Genomic DNA, 16442 nt, shown 5'->3' with positions numbered 1-16442 from the left:
ACGTGTCCTAGCTGCTTGCCTTGTTACGGCTTTCTCTTTGTCACCTCAAACCTCCCAATCCCACAATTAATATAATGCCGTCACTAATACAATAAAGCTCTCATAGTTTCAAGTTTGGTTTTAAATCCCCCTCCAAAAAAGCATTTACCTTCTTTTATTATTAGTTGAAAACATCTTTTATCTGATCCCTGTCTAAATACCAAATAGCTGGCACCGTTTGCCTGTCGACGTGCGTAAATCATTACTTTATGTGTAACTTGAACAGCAGAATTAAAATCCGTCCACTCAGCAATAAGTGAGAAGTGAAATCACTTCAATAGTTTCGAAGTGTTTCGTTTGGGTCGCTAAGAAATAAGAATTCAATATTCAGTTATGATCAGTTAACAACAGGCGTTTGAAGAGGAAAGAACTTTTAGAAGGTAAAATACTTTCCTTTTTGTGTCTGGACAAGTTGTCAAATTGCGGGCTGTTATTGTTTGCATACAGACTTACCACAAGAGATAGGGTTTTATTAAGGCAATTAATCAATCCCAAGCTTCGAGTCAATGTCATATGGAAAAAAAAAACATGTGAAACTTCATCTTTGAAGATTCACATCAGTATTAAAAACCAGAGAACCTAAAGAGTGCAATATTTTTTTTTATTAGACAATTGAATATTTATAAGCACTATATAATGGAGCTGCTGTGTAATTTAAAACCCATAATCTTTCCTTTTAAGTTTTTTATTTGGGCTTCCATGTGTTGGTAATTTGTCCAACATGGTTTACCATTTTCTTTTCATTACGGAAACAAATATAGTTTGTGTGACTTTTTTAAAAGAAAGGTATAACGAAAAACAGTGGCGTAGTGGGTTTGACATTAGCTGGGAAATACGGGACCCAGAGATCGAACCTTGAAGTTGCAAAACACTGCAGGGCCGACGCAAGGACCTTGGTAGTTAAGAACAGTTATTAATCAGATTGTTTACATCTTTAGGTACTTGTTTATTATTCAGAACACACTACTCAGTAAGTGAAGTTTGGTTCTTTCGTGAAATTAAATAAAAAAAAACAAGTTTTTTTTTAACTGAAAGTAAGGAGCGACATTAAAACTTAAAACGAACAGAAATTACTTCGTATATGAAAGGGGCTGCTTCCTCATCGACGCCCCGCTCTTTACGCTAAAGTTTGACTCTTTCTCTCAATTCTTCTTTTTAAAACAGTAAAAAACTTTAGCGTAAAAAGCGGGGCGTTGATGAGGAAGCAGCCCCTTTCATATACGAAGTAATGAAAACCACGAACTGTTCGACAAACTACGATGCAGGTGCATTTTGATTAAATATTTTATTATATGGAGGTGGTTAGGTTAGGTATTTGATATAATGTACCCCACCCCTCCTAATGTGAAAATATATAGTCCAAACTTTTGGTCTAATGAAATAAAACAAAATATGATGAAAATACAATACTTTATTAGGAAGATTACCCAGTACCCAGAACGCAAAACGCAGTGTTACACTTCCAAAAATGTTCCTTCTTGTAAGAGTATAAAGTCATGTTATGTCCATTGACGCACTGTTTTGTTGTGGGCAACAACCCCTCATCCTGGAAAGATATAATTGCCTCTTTCCGTCTTTGGCAAATCCCAAACCTTCATTTCGAAATCCATGTTCAGACACTATCTTCTGTCATTATGTGTAGCAAACTAAATTGAATTCTGTCTTTGTGGCTATGAAACTGGATTTTCGCATCGTAGTTGGTCAAACAGTTCGTCATAACGAACTGAGTAGTAAGGAGCCACCCGGCTCAATAGTAACCGAAACTCTAAAAAATGGAATTTTGTTACCAATAGTTACATCAAAAGAATCGTATTTTAATGCTGATTTTCAATATATAAGTTTCATTAAGTTTAGTCCTACCTGTCAAAAGCTACGAGCCTGAGAAAATTTGCCTTATTTTAGAAAATAGGGGAAACACCCACTAAAAGTCATAGAATCTTAATGAAAATCACATCATCGGATTCAGCGTATCAGACAACACTATTGTAGAAGTTTAAGGCTCCTATCTACAAAAATGTGGAATTTTGTATTTTTTGCCAGAAGACATCACGGATGCGTCTTTGTTTGTTTGTTTTTTTGTTGTTGTTTTTCCATAGGAGATTGTATCGATCCAGTTGTCCTAGAATGTCGCGAGAGGGCTTATTCTAACGGAAATTAAAAGTTCAAGGGCTCTTTGTAAGTGACCAAAAAATCGGAGGGCATCTTGGCCTCCTGCTACGCTCAGTTTTTTTTCCCAGTCACCGGATCAAAATTTCGAGATAGCCATTCTGTTCAGCGTAGTCAAAAACTTAGTAACTATCCTTTGGGGACGACTTAATCCCCAACAGTACTCGGGGGAGGGGCTGCAAGTTACAAACTTTGACCATTGTTTACATATAGTAATGGTTATTATGAAGTGTACAGACGTTTTCAGGGGGACTTTTTGCGTATGGGTGTGGTGGCTTGCGGGGAGGGGATTACGTAGGAGAATCTTTCCATGGAGAATTTATCATGGGGGAAAAGAATTTATCATGAAGGGGTGAAGGGTTTTCTAGTATTATGAGAAAAAACAATGAGAAAATAAATAATTTTTTCTACTGGAAGTAATGAGCAGCATTAAAAATTGAAAAGGAACGTAAAATATTACGTATATAAGGGGGTTCGTCTCCTCTACAATACCTTGCTCTTTACGCTAAAGCTTTTTTAGTAATTTCAACTATTTGTTCTGCGGCCTTTGTGATTTAGGGGTCATTCTTAAGGATTTGGGACAAAATTCAAGCTTTAGTGTAAAGAGCGAGGTATTGACGAGGGAGCGAAACCCCTCATATCTATATATATAAAAATAAGTTGTGTGTGTGTGTGTGTGTGTCGAGTGACGTCATGTTTGTGTGTCGACTGACGTCATGTTTGTCGACTGACGTCATTATAAGTTTGTAAGGTACGTATGTTTATTACTAACCAAAACGTTCATAAAAAAGAATGTAGTTGCATTATTAAGTAACTAAAAATTTGAGGGCAGCTGGCCTTCCTCCCCCATCCCATTTTTTTTTATCAAAATTGTCCAATCGAAACCATGAGAAAGCCATTCAGCCAAAAAAAAAAAAAAATATGCAAATATCATTTTAATAATTCATGTACGGTGAGCCAAAATCAAAACAGGCATTAATTCAAAAACGCTCAGAAAATTTTATTGTTTTAAAAAGTAGAGTTGTGAGAAAGAGTCAAACTTCAGCGTAAAGAGCGAGGTGTTGAGGAGGGGACAACCTCTTTCATATACGGAATAATTTCTGTTCGTTTTAAGTTTTAATATCGATCCTTACTTGCAGTTAAAAAAAAACTTTTTTTTTTATTTAATTTCACGAAAGAACCTAACTTCACTTATTGAGTGGATTCTGAATAATACACAAGTACCAATCTTTAAATGAAATTAAATAAAAAAACACAAGTTTTTTTTAACTGAAAGTAAGGAGCGACATTCAAACTTAAAACGAACAGAAATTACTTCGTATATGAAAGAGGCTTTTCCTTTTAACGCCCCGCTCTTTACGCTAAAGTTTGACTTTCTCTTAACTCTACTTTTTAAAACAGTAAAAAACTTATACATTTTATTATACAATTATACATTTCATGAATTAGACATTTTATCTGCATTTTATGATGTTTCCTTTTGAATAGCGCCATTTATAGGCCAAAGCCGTCTCGTTCAATTAATGATGAGAGAAGAAATAACTAGGTTTCGAACACAAACTCGAAGGATTTGAGTGAGAGTTTAAGGTGTTCTAGAATATTTTTTGACCTAATAAGTAAGTTTTTCCAAACTTGTCAAAATCTTATAAACCATAATTTAGCAAAGGCCTGAGGCTCAAAGAATTTTTCGGGCCCCATTTGCACTGTAAACAGTCGGAAAATCTTAATTCTGTTACGCAGGGTTTGTCTTAAATTACAGAAATTACTAAGAAAATATGTTCTTATGATTCAAGTGTATACCTTTAAATCAGAGAGGCGCAGTCTTGGATCAGAGAATTGGTTCATAACCATGAAAAGTATACAAAAGTAGCTTTTATAAGTCCATCAAGGTCGTTGGCCTTTGGAAACTGAAGGATCGGAGTTAGGTAATTCAAAAATTATCCTTCGAGGCTCTAGATCCGCAATTCTTAATATGGGACAATTTTCTTAAAAAATTAAGTTCGAAGAAATTATTCCGGGGAAAGGGGAATTAAAAATGGAGATTAATTGCATGAAGAACTTGAGTAACTATAAGCAAATCCCTAAGGCTTTATGTGAAGGAAAGGGGCTGCGTGTTTAGGGAGATGTCAAAAAATAAAAAGAGGAGAATTATATGGAAGAATGGAAACAATGGGAAAATCCTATAAATTCATCAATTTCAGAAGTCCGTATGCGTGCTTTTGCGTCACAGTTACTCTTTCGTGATTTTAATCGGTGGGAGGGGGATATTTTGATTAAGTTGAAAGAAGTAAAACAAAGTATTGAAATTACATAAACTCAAGTAAACTGTGGTGAGAGGTGTACAAACCTTGAGATTTGAAGAGGGCAAGCTCTAGAAGGTTCGACTCCCCCTCTGCGTGCGTTATGCCCATATATAGGGTCGCTCAAGACGGGAATGAGTGCAGGAGGAACCTTAAGGCCTATTCCTCCCTGAGATCCTAAGTATTTTTTACTTATCAGTTATATAATAAACACTCGGAAAGTGAAGTTTGATTGATGCTAATGAATGCGATGAAAATATAATAGTATATAAATAAATTTGGGCTTTATATTTGCACATTAGGGGGTGCGGGTAGAGCATAGCATATATTAAATACGTATCCTAATCTGACCAAACCAAACACAATACCAACTAAATGTTTAAATAAAATATAACTAAAGTTTATTTTCCAACCAAGCCAAGGCTTATTGTGCGGTATGAAGAAGTTGCTTCACCAGTTTCTTGTGTCATATTCACATTATTCACGATCGGAATACTCGAGTGTTTATTATATAGCCTAAATACCTATATTTGTTTTTGTAGGTTTTCCTTTTAGTTTCTTGTAATTTTTAAAAAAATTGCCTATTCTCGTGTCTTTTTTTTTAGGGGGGGGGGGGGGGGGGGGTTATTTACCAAAATATATTTCCGCGGAAATGGATGCTTGAATCCATCCGACCTTTGTTTAATCTTGAAATAGCTGGCTTGTCGAACTTTTGCTGTTCAATCATCCCCTAGTTGGCCGCACTCATTTTTTTTTGGAATGGGAAATTTATTGAGTTTAAATTTATCGTGTAAAAAAAGAAACGATTATATGACCTAAATATGGACGTGCTATATTGCATAAACTTTCACAAAAAGGGGAGTGGCCACCATTAAGTTCTTTGAACGTATTTTTAAGGTTCCCTCTCCACCATACAACCAGTAAACCAGAGGTGAAGCCGAACAACTAATAGTGCAGCCTAGGCCTATCTTTTCTTGACCATACAGTTAGCCTTGAGAAATTACACTTGTAATGACGTCATATTATTTTCATGATCCTTAAGGAGAACTGAAAATTGGCAATGCTAAAACAGTTGCAAACTTAATGAAAATGCTAAATTGTTTTCATCGTTTCTTTACCAGACTAATCTTTTTAATTGAAGACTTTGTTTATGTTTTTTTTCTGACACGCTGGACTTATTTTCGTTACTGTGAATTTTCAGTCAGTCACCTAGACGCAGGGGCGGATCTAGGGGCGATGGAAAAAGACACGTGCTCCGCCTTGAAGGTCAAAAACTGCATTGATGAAGTGAAACAGTGAAAGGTACTGATGGAGGATCCTGATTTCCGTTGGTACCCACTTCCCCCTAACCATAAATCCTGTATCTACCCCTGTCTCAGAGTTACCTTAATAGGGAAATTATGGCCAAATTTAGAGTTAGTGAAATCTGTCCAATCATTTTTATAATTTTTTTTTTTATATACTGGATTCATATCAAGGTAATCGAATAACTGCTACTTTTGTTTTTGTTATTTTCTTTTTTCATATTTTGTTTGTTTGTTTTGGCACAATTTTCGCAATTTAGTTTGATCGTCTTTTCGTTTCTTGTTTTTTTACTCCCTGCTGTTTTTTTCTTTTGGTATTAGTAGACCTTTTACCTAACATTTTAGTCATATTTTGGTGTTAACGCAACGCATTAGCGTTGTCTCAGTAAACTATAATGTGCCTCCCGTGCATTATTTTCCCTCCGGCTACTTTATATGGAAGGCGTCGCCATAGAAACTTGGGAAAGGGCTCGTTCTATAGGAGTATTAAAAGTTCGTTCTTTTTTTTTCCGGGTCCAAAAATGATTGAAAGGTAACAATATCCTCGTACCCTTTTTTGCTCCTCTGGCATCCCCGTAATACCCTTTTATCGGATCTATGTTGTGAGAACCATTTGATTGTATATAGTAGAAAGATCTAAAAGTATGTCTCCGTGGTCAACATGACCCCAGAGCCCTTAATGACTCTAAATTATGCAAAAACATCAATTAATTTATAGTAGGATTTTAGATGAAGAAAGGCGGGACTACATGTTGTTGGTTGTCCTGTCAGTTTGGAACTCTTAGGAACAGGGCTGCCAAATTTTTTTTAAGGAGTGTGTCATATTTTTTTCCGAAAATGTGCTTTTTGTGTCATCTCAGATTCCATAATGTGTCACAAAATGTGTCATATTTTTTTGCAACAAGTGGTATCATATTTAATTGTTAAATCTTTATTTAGAGTTTTGAATATGTAATCTTTTCCAAATCAGTCCAAAAAGGAGTAAATCTAACCTTATCCTATTATCTTGGGATCATGACCTTTTTGTGACGTCATGAAAGAAATAGATACATTCAATTAAATTAATGTTACACACTATGAATTTGTGTCTGGGCGGCCAACGAGGCAAGTTTACATTTATAAAAGTTCTAGGGACAATCAATTCCGACAGCAAATTGAAAATAGACTTTTCGTATGACGTCGTAATCGTAATCGGCTCTATACGTAATTGATTTTATTGGCTAAGCTTTTTATTAGTTCAATATGTAAGCCATTCAACCAGCTTCAATCTAGTATTTTTGTCATATTTTTTGGTGCCTTTTTAGGCCAGATGGATTATTCTGAAGGAAAGACATCTCTGGAAATTTGTAATCTTGTTCGAGGTTGGATACCCCTCCTGTACTCCTAGAAATGGGAGTTGCTGCTTATGCATACAGCTCTGGTAAACTGCATGCTGTTTAATTTTTACTATTAAGTACGTACCAGTTGGCTACATCAAATACTCATTAAAAAAGTATTCAGCGTGCATTTTGATTTAAAATTTCCGCCTATGGCTGTTTTTTTCGCGTGGTTTAAATTTTAAATACGGTAATGGCATCTGTCCTGTATTCTGCACTGTTTGTGTACTACTGCCACCGTTAGGCAGCGCTATTCCCTTCCATTAATTTGTAGCTTTTCTGGAGGTAGAAAATTGAAATTTTACTTTTCTTTTATTACCATTTAAAAATCAAGACTAGGATGACAAAAATATGTCATTTTTTTTGAAAAATGTGTCATTTTTTTTGAAAAATGTGTCATTTTTGTCGATTGTGTCATTTTTTATTGAAAAATGTGTCATTTTCGTCGATTGTGTCATCATTTCGTCTGAATGTGTCATTGTGTCACGCAACATCAAATTGTGTCATTTTGACACAAAATGTGTCAATTTGGCAGCCATGCTTAGGAACCGTTCTCAACATTTGACTTAAATGGTAAATCAATGACTTTATGTGTACCCAGGTAATGAAAACAGCTTATCTGCAATATCTCAAGAATAGCTTGGGGGATGAAGTTAAAACTTTCGGTGGGTCTTGAAGGGCCTAGCAGACTTTAAAATTTTGGCTAGGGGTAGGAGTAAAGCTGCATAGAAGAATACTATTTGTATCCTAGTCATCAAAATACCATATGCAACGTTTCGGGAACGGCTTGCAGGATCGTGTGAAACTTTCAGGGGTTGTTAAGGAACTAAAGTAGACATCAAATTGTTAATTTAGAAGGGAAAGGAGTTAAAATTTGTGGGAAGAGAAGGGATAAAGTAAATAGGGTAAAACATTGTCTCTGATCTGACTTATAATTTTTGCTTTTCTTCCTAGAGCCCAGACTACAACTTCAAAACAATGAGCTTTACGTCAACTCTTACTGCGATTTTGGATAATTTGAAGCAGGAAAATAGTCCAGTTATTACGATTCAATGTAAAAATGGAAACATTACGGCCCAGAAGATCCTTTTAACAGCAACGAGTGACGTATTTAGAAAAATGTTTGATCATGACATGCTCGAAAAGCGAACAAACATCGTCGTGGCCGATGACGTCGATGTCAATGCTATGAAAGCCATTATTGGGTGCTATGAAGAAGGCAAAATCTCCGAAATGAGTCTAATTAACCTGGAAGCATTGAGTTATGTTGTTGATAAATACAATTTTCTGGGAATCAAGGAAGCGATGGCGGAACACTTGCTTGATAAATTTGCTAAAGACAACGACTTGAAAGTACTCGAGTTCCTTTTTACAACCTACGATTGCAAGGCCCAGAAGAAAATAGCTATAAATGAGATTGCTATGATTATTGTGAAAGGGGGAAAAGGTCCTGATTTTATTGTAGAGTTTGATAACCACGATTTTCTTCAGCTTTCCGAAATTGTCTATTCCTCTTTGAAAGAAAGGAAGTTCGAAAGATGGGATTCATTTTTGGACAGTTTTTACGGGTGGGTCTCTAAAAATTCTGAGGAACGGTCTGGCACTGCAGTAGAAATTCTGGGTATGATTGACGTACGTAAATTTTCTGCATCAGAGGTTCTAAAGATGCTTGAACCATTGTCCTTAAGCAAGAGGTTTCATGGTTTTAAACTAATGTTTGAAAAAACATTAGACTATGTCATTAAAAAGCCTGGGATTGTAAACAACTGTCAATACGGACAACCAACGTGTTCAGTTTGTGGTTTCGGCTCTACTCCTCCTTACCATTCTTCCACTGGTTGCAACGGTATTCATCGTTGTCATTACTACAAGACTCCGGCAAAAACAAGTTACACCCACTGTGGCGACTGTGGTAAAAGTTTTAGCTATGATGCTTATATCTATACTTCTTTAAACTACGATTGACTCATCAAGGTCATCGTTTGTCTGCATTTTGTTGCTAAGTTGATTTAGTGACAAGTCCATTCTGTTTATGTTGATTAGCAGTTTCATGAATAAAAATCTTTTTTCTACGGTAGAGCTTCAGAAATACAAGATTTACCGGAATATTCTTAGTTCCTTAAATCACTGTCTCCCCCCCTTTCTCTGTCATTAAATTTCGGCACGCTAACGTCAAGTGGGCTTCAATCAAATTACTCTTTTGTATCTGTAGTTGGACTCTTAAGGGTACAATTAACCAGTTGTTTTTAGTCCACCCTTTAAAATGGCTGACCTGTTTTGCCCATTTTACTGAAGTAAAGATTAAGGAAAATTTTCCATGGGGAGGGAAGTTTCTGGGGGATGAAATTCTGAGGGGAAATTTTTCGCTGAGAAATTTGTTAGAATTCTTTTACGAAATTTTTTCATTTGTCCCATTCTTCTTACCGACTCAATTTCACGTGTAAAGATGTTATGCGTAATTATCTGGGGTAAGTTTCCACCAGGATTAAATTGTCTAGAGGATATTTCCGCAGGAGGGGGAATATCTCGGTGGAGGTGGAACCAGAATTCATGGCATTATTAAAAAAAATCTGAAATTGAATTTAAAAAAAAAGATTTTTCCTTCTAACCAAACGAACAAAAATTAATTTTTAGAAAATGTTCTGAAAAAGAAGTTTCTTACAAAGAAATAGAAGGATTATAGCATTTTAAACTCAAGACCAGCAGAAATAAAGTCCAATAGCAATTAAACCTCAAAGTGCTTTGAAAGGCAGCCATAGGAAATTTTGTGAAGACACACATAGGAAGGCTTTTTAAACAGTCCCTGCCAAAACATAATTTGGTTGTCCAACAGTTCGTGGTACCCAACTATCGTAAGGAGCGACCCGGCTCAAAAGTAACCGCAACCCTAAAAAACGGAATTTAGATACCAATAGTTACATCAAAAGAATCATATTCTTATCCTGATTTTGAATATATAAGGTTTATCAAGTTTAGTCGTATCCATCAAAAGTCTTATTTCAGAAAATAGAAAGGCACACCCACTAAAATTCATAGAATCTAAACGAAGATCACACCATCAGATTCAGCGTATCAGAGAACCCTGCTGTAGAAGTTTCAAGCTCCTATCTATAAAAATATGGAATTTTGTATTTTTTGCCAGAATCATGGATGTATATTTATTTTTTTTCCTAGGGGTAACTTTATTGACCCAGGGGTCCTAGAGTGCCGGGAGAGGGCTCATTCTAACGAAAATTAAAAGTTCTAATGTCCTTTGTAAGTGACCAAAAATATTGGAGGGCACATAGGCCTTCTCTCACGCCCATTTTTTCCAAAAGGGACCGGATCAAAATTTTGAGATAGCCGTTTTGTTCAGCATAGTCGAAAAACGTAATAACTATGTCTTTGGGGACGACTTAATCCTCCACAGTCCCTGGGGGAGTGGCTGAAAGTTACAAACCTTGACCATTGTTTACATATAGTAATGGTTTTTTGGAAGTGTACAGACGTTTTCAGGGGGACTTTTTCACGTTGGGAGGGGATGAGTCGGTGGAAGGGGTTACATAGGAAGATCTTTTCACAGAGGAATTTAAACATTATTTAAAAAACGATCAGCAATTACATAAATAAATAAGTTTTTTAACTTAAAGTATGGAGCAACATTAAAGCTTAATATGAACAGAAAATATTACGTATTTAAGGGGGTTGCTTTTCCTCAATAGCTCACTCTTCCGGTAAAGTCTTTTTACTTTTAAAAAAGGATATTATTCGAATTAAACAGCCTTTGTGATTCGGGAGACACTCTTAAATAACTGGAACAAAAATGAAACATAGGTTATTATTATGTTATTTTTAGTTAAAAAAAGTAAAATTGATATGCAAATTTCGTTTAAATTCTTCATGTATGGTGAGCAAAAACTGAAACCTGCATTAATTCAAAAACGTTCAGAAATTAAATAAAAAAGTTTTTTAACCAAGTAAGGAGCAACAATAAAACTTAAAACGAATAGAAATTATTCCGTATATGAAAGGGGTTGTCCCCTCCTCAACGCCCCGCTCTTTACGCTAAAGTTTGACTCTTTCTCATAACTCTACTATTTAAAACGATAAAAACTTTAGCGTAAAAAGCGGGGCATTGAGGAGGGGACAACCCCTTTCACATAGAGAATAATTTCTGTTCTTTTCAAGTTTTAATGTTGCTCCTTACTTGCAGTTTAAAAACTTGTTCTTTTTATTTAATTGTATAATAGGTAGTGTTTACCAAGAGAGACAGTTGCATGTCTCGTAATATGGATTTTCTAAGAGATGCAGGTGATTGCCACGTGATTGGACCTGTTACAGTCCGCTAGTCGAGCAGGGAATCCCCGACTGTAATTGAAGGGGACACACACATGGGTTTTACCCAATGAAGGTGCACACGTGGGATGTGACGCAATCTTGCGTGACTTGATAGATTTATTGGGACTGACATAATCTTACGTGACTTGCTAGATTTAATGGGAATGGGGTAATGATGGTGCACACAAAGGTATTACGTAATGGTGGTACACAGCATTACATTATCAAAATCTCGAATTATATAATGAAAATTATAACCTAAACTATCAAAACCTTGCATGGTGTTATCAAAATCTTGCATGTTACAAACAAAATCTTGCACGGTATTATCAAAATCATAAATGACATTAACAAGATATTTGCAGCTACAATCATAAGGCGTCTGTTAGGTAATCTAACGAGTAACCGAAATCTAATGAGTTGCTATCGAAATCATGTTACCTATTAATAAAGTTTAACCTAATGCTATCAAAACCTTACGCGATACTATCAAAAAATCACATCATATAAATATAACAAAATTTTGGCTTGCATTTTCGAAGTCTGCATTTTCGAAATATTATGACAATCATTTCCGGTATTACCTAAATATCGCAAGTTACTATCAAACAGTTCGTGGTAACGAACTGCAGTAAGGAGCGACCCGGCTCAATAGTAACCAAAACTCTAAAAAATGGATACCAATATCTACATCAAAAGAATCGCATTTTAATGCTGATTTTAAATATATAAGTTTCATCAAGTTTAGTCTTACCCATCAAAAGTTACGAGCCTGAGAAAATTTGCGTTTTTTTGAAAATAGGGGGAAACACCCCCTAAAAGTCATAAAATCTTAACGAAAATCACACCATCAGATTCAGTATATCAGAGAACCCTTTGGTAAAAGTTTCAAGCTCCTATCTACAAAAATGTGGAATTTTGTATTTTTTGCCAGAAGGCAGATCACGGATGCGTGTTTATTTGTTTGTTGGTTTTTTTTTTCCCAGGGGTGATCGTATCGTCCCAGTTGTCCTAGGATCTTGCGAGAGGAATCATTCTAACGGAAATGAAAAGTTATAGTGCCCTTTTTAAGTGGCCAAAAAAATTGGAGTGCACCTAGGCCCCCTCCCACGCTAATTATTTTCCCAAAGTCAAAGGATCAAAATTCTGAGATAGCCATTTTATTCAGCATAGTCGAAAAACCTTATAAGTATGTCTTTGGGGACGACTTACTCCCCCACAGTCCCCGTGGGAGGGGCAGCAAGTTACTAACTTTGACCAGTGCTTACATATAGTAATGGTTATTGGGAAGTGTAAAGGCGTTTTCAGGAGGATTTTTGTTTGGGGGAGGGGTTGAGAAGAGAGGGATATGTTGGAGGAACTTTGTATCGAGAATTTGTCATGGGAGAAGAAATTTCCATGAAGGGAGCGCAGGATTTACTAGCATTATTTAAAAAAAAGAACAATGAAAAAATAAATATGAAAAAGTTTTTTTCAGCTGGAAGTAAGGAGCAGCATTAAAACTTAAAAAAAACAGAAACTATTATCCATATGAGGGGCTCACCTCCTCCTAATACCTCGCTCTTTACGCTAAGGTATTTTTAGTAATTTCAACTATTTATTCTACGGCTTTTGTCATTCAGGGGTCATTCTTAATGAATTGGGACAAAATTTAATCTTTAGTGTGAAGAGCGAGGTACTGACGAGGGGGAGAACCTCCTCATATATGTAATAAAAACACGAGAATACAAAAGTTCTTTACGTAAGCTAATTTATAAGTTACGCAAATCTTTTAATAATAAAAAGATTCGTAAAAAATTAAAAGTTCTAGTTGCCTTTTTAATTAACCAAAAAATCGGAGGGCAACTAGGCTTCCTCCCCCGCTCTTTTTTTCTCAAAATCACTCGATCAAAATTATGAGAAAGCCATTTAGCAAAAAAAAACAACAAATTTTGTTTTAATTTTCCTCTGCGGAGAGCCAAGATCAAAACATGCATTGATTCAAAAACGTTCAGATATTAAATAAAAAAAAGTTTTTTATCTGAAAGTAAGGAGCGACATTAAAACTCAAAACGAACAGAAATTACTTAGGATATGAAAGGGGCTGCTTCCTCATCAACGCCCCGCTCTTTATGCTAAAGTTTTTTACTGTTTTAAAAAGAAGAATTGAGAGAAAGAGTCAAACTTTAGCGTAAAGAGCGGGGCGTTGATGAGGAAGCAGCCCCTTTCATACACGAAGTAATTTCTGTTCGTTTTAATTTCGCTCCTTACTTTCAGTTAAAAAAAAAACTTTTTTTTTATTTAATCATAATCTAGAACGAGGCTAGCAAGATCGTGTCTGGTATAATCAAAATATTATCAAGCATTACCAAATCTTGTGTGATATTATCAAAATCTTGCCTAAATTTATGAAATATCTTGTGCTATATTATCAAAATGCCTATGGTATAATTAGAATCCTCTATGATATTATCAGAACTTTATATAGTATTATCAACATCCTAGTTAAGGGCAAGACCTCCGAATCAATCCAAATAGTTTGACTGTACAAAATTGAAAAATTGATAATGGACGATATAGGGTAATTTTTTATAAAAAAGATATAATATTTTTTGGCTTAATCAATATACCACCAACACTCAAGATTACGCTGTGTAAGAATGCAAAACAATTTAAACCCCACTCCTATTGTGCAAATATGCAACCCAATCATATATTTGCCATTCGCCTTTCTTGTTTCAATCCTTAAACCCAATAAATGAATCAATGCTGACGAAATAAAGGAGGAAAAGAAACACATTGAAAATATTTAAATAGGGCTATATGTTTTTATATTAGGGGGCTTGGGGATAAAGCATAGCGGAAGCGGCTTAAAAATGTACTATAGTGTTCCTGCTTATTATTAAGTAGGAATTGTTGTCTTTACAAATTTCCTTTTCAATAGCACCAATTATAGGCTAATACTACCTTTTTCCAGCAATGGTGAGAGAAGAACTAACTGGAATATTGTATGCATACATGATAGACGATCATTCATTTTTGAAATGTTTGAACTATCTTAAGTAGGCCATGCCGTCCTAGCCGAGTGGTTAGCGCCCCAGACTTGAAATCCTGAGGCTAGGGGTTCGAGTCCTGGTGTTACAGGTTGTTTAGTTTGGAACTGGGGCTAATGCTGTGACTCTGTAAGCTCAGCCTTGGTTGACCCAGCTCTAAATGGGTACCTGGAGAAATTTGAGGGGAAAACACGGGAATCGTCGGATGATTTGCCACCAACCCCGCACTGTGCACTCCCAGCCGAAGCTATTAAATCTGAAGATTGGTACCTGCACTACGCAAATCATTGGTCAGTATGCGATTTATTTTAAAAAAGTACACTTTTGAAAAAATAATATTTTATTTTAGTTTTGGTTTTAAACCCAGTTTTCCGTGACTTAGGTTTTTAATACAAACTCGAAGGATTTGAGCGAGAGTTAAACTGTTTCTTTTTTTAACTTAAGAAACATTTCCCAAATTCTTTAAGATTTTATAAAGCAAAATTTAACATAGCTTGAAGCTCAAAATATTTTCCATGGGCCAAGATTGTGCTGTAAAGTTTTTGAAAATTTCAATTCTGTAACTCAGGGTTTGTCTGAAATTATAGAAATAATTTCAATTACAATAATTTGTCTTAACATTGAAATTGCTCTGATGTGCTTATGCTAAGTTGTGCTATTTTAGCCGATAAATCGTATTCTTTTCTATGAAAATACATTCCTATGGTTCAAATGGGAGGCCTAAGGAGTCCTTTGGAGCAAATGGGAGCTTCGAAAATTCTAATGCCCTTGGTGATATTTAAACTATGTTTTCAAAATTTTACATTTATTCAAATGTAGGAAGCTTAAAAGGTCATTAACTTGGTATTTGCTTATGGGTCGTCCCAAAGCATATTTCATACTAGCAAAAAATATTGTCTGAATAACATATTTTTTACAATGTATGACATCATTACAATGCTATCATACATATTTTTGGCTCTTCAAATGCATATGAATGCGACCTCATTCACCTGGATTTTTTTTCAAATTAAGTTTCCATAGTTTAGTCACCCGAAAAGTGCACGTCCTGTTCATGACCCACCAAAATATTATCATGCCTCAATGGTGGGAGGCCTGCGCAACACGTTGAAAATCACGAATCTAGAACCCAAGTCTTAGCTCGAAGGGTATATTCTGAACTACCTCCCTGTTTGTGTTAATCTTTTGAACTACCTACAACTGATCCTCCACTTTCCAAAGGGCACTTACATTGATGGACTTTCAAAAGCTACTTTTGTGAACTTTTCATAGATATGGCCCATTTCTTTGAACTAAGACTAGGCCTTCCTGATTTTATTGGACGATGCCGTAAGGAAAGATTTAAGGGAAACGCCAACTTCCTGGGCGGGTATAAAGAGGGAGGCTTTGATAGAGAGGGATAGAAGAGGAACGCGCGTAGCTCTGTTAGCCTCAGGCGGAATGGTGCAATAGTGACTTGTTAGGAGTAGTAGTAGCTTATGGAGTAACAATTGGGGAAGTTCTGAAGTATCCTAGCTGCGTGCCATGTTGCAGCTTCCTCTTTGTCACCTTAAATCTCCCCATCCCACAATTAGTACATTGCCGCCACTAATACAATAGAATACTCAGAGTTTCAGGTTCGTTTTTAAATCCCCCCCAAACAAAAAGGCATTTAGCCTCTTTCATTATCAGTTGAAAAATATCTTTCATCTGGTCCCTCTCCATAGACCAAACAACTATGCACCGTTTGCATGTCGACGTGCGTAAATACTTTATGTGTAACATGAACAACAGAATTAAAATCTGTTCACTCAGCAATGAGTGAGAAGCGAAATCACTTCAGGTAGTTTCGAAGTGTTTCGTTCGTGTTGGGTCGCCAAGAAATAAGAATTCAATATTCAGTTATGATCAGTTAACAACAGACGTTTG

The 16442-nt window shown here is 35.8% G+C and overlaps 1 protein-coding gene across 1 annotated transcript; it reads left to right on the top strand.

The window, feature by feature from the left end:
- Window positions 1–356: 356 nt before the first annotated feature.
- LOC136030934 (uncharacterized) lies at window positions 357–9262 on the top strand. The gene is made up of 2 exons (XM_065710043.1): window positions 357–419; window positions 8140–9262. The coding sequence occupies exon 2, from the start codon at window positions 8164–8166 to the stop codon at window positions 9148–9150; it is 987 nt and encodes a 328-aa protein (XP_065566115.1). The 5' UTR covers window positions 357–419; window positions 8140–8163; the 3' UTR covers window positions 9151–9262.
- The last annotated feature ends 7180 nt before the right edge of the window (window positions 9263–16442 follow it).

Source organism: Artemia franciscana, chromosome 9 (assembly GCF_032884065.1).
Source record: "Artemia franciscana chromosome 9, ASM3288406v1, whole genome shotgun sequence".
Lineage (NCBI taxonomy): Eukaryota > Metazoa > Arthropoda > Branchiopoda > Anostraca > Artemiidae > Artemia > Artemia franciscana.
Note: the sequence above shows the minus strand (reverse complement) of the source record. Positions and strands in the feature narration are given on the sequence as shown.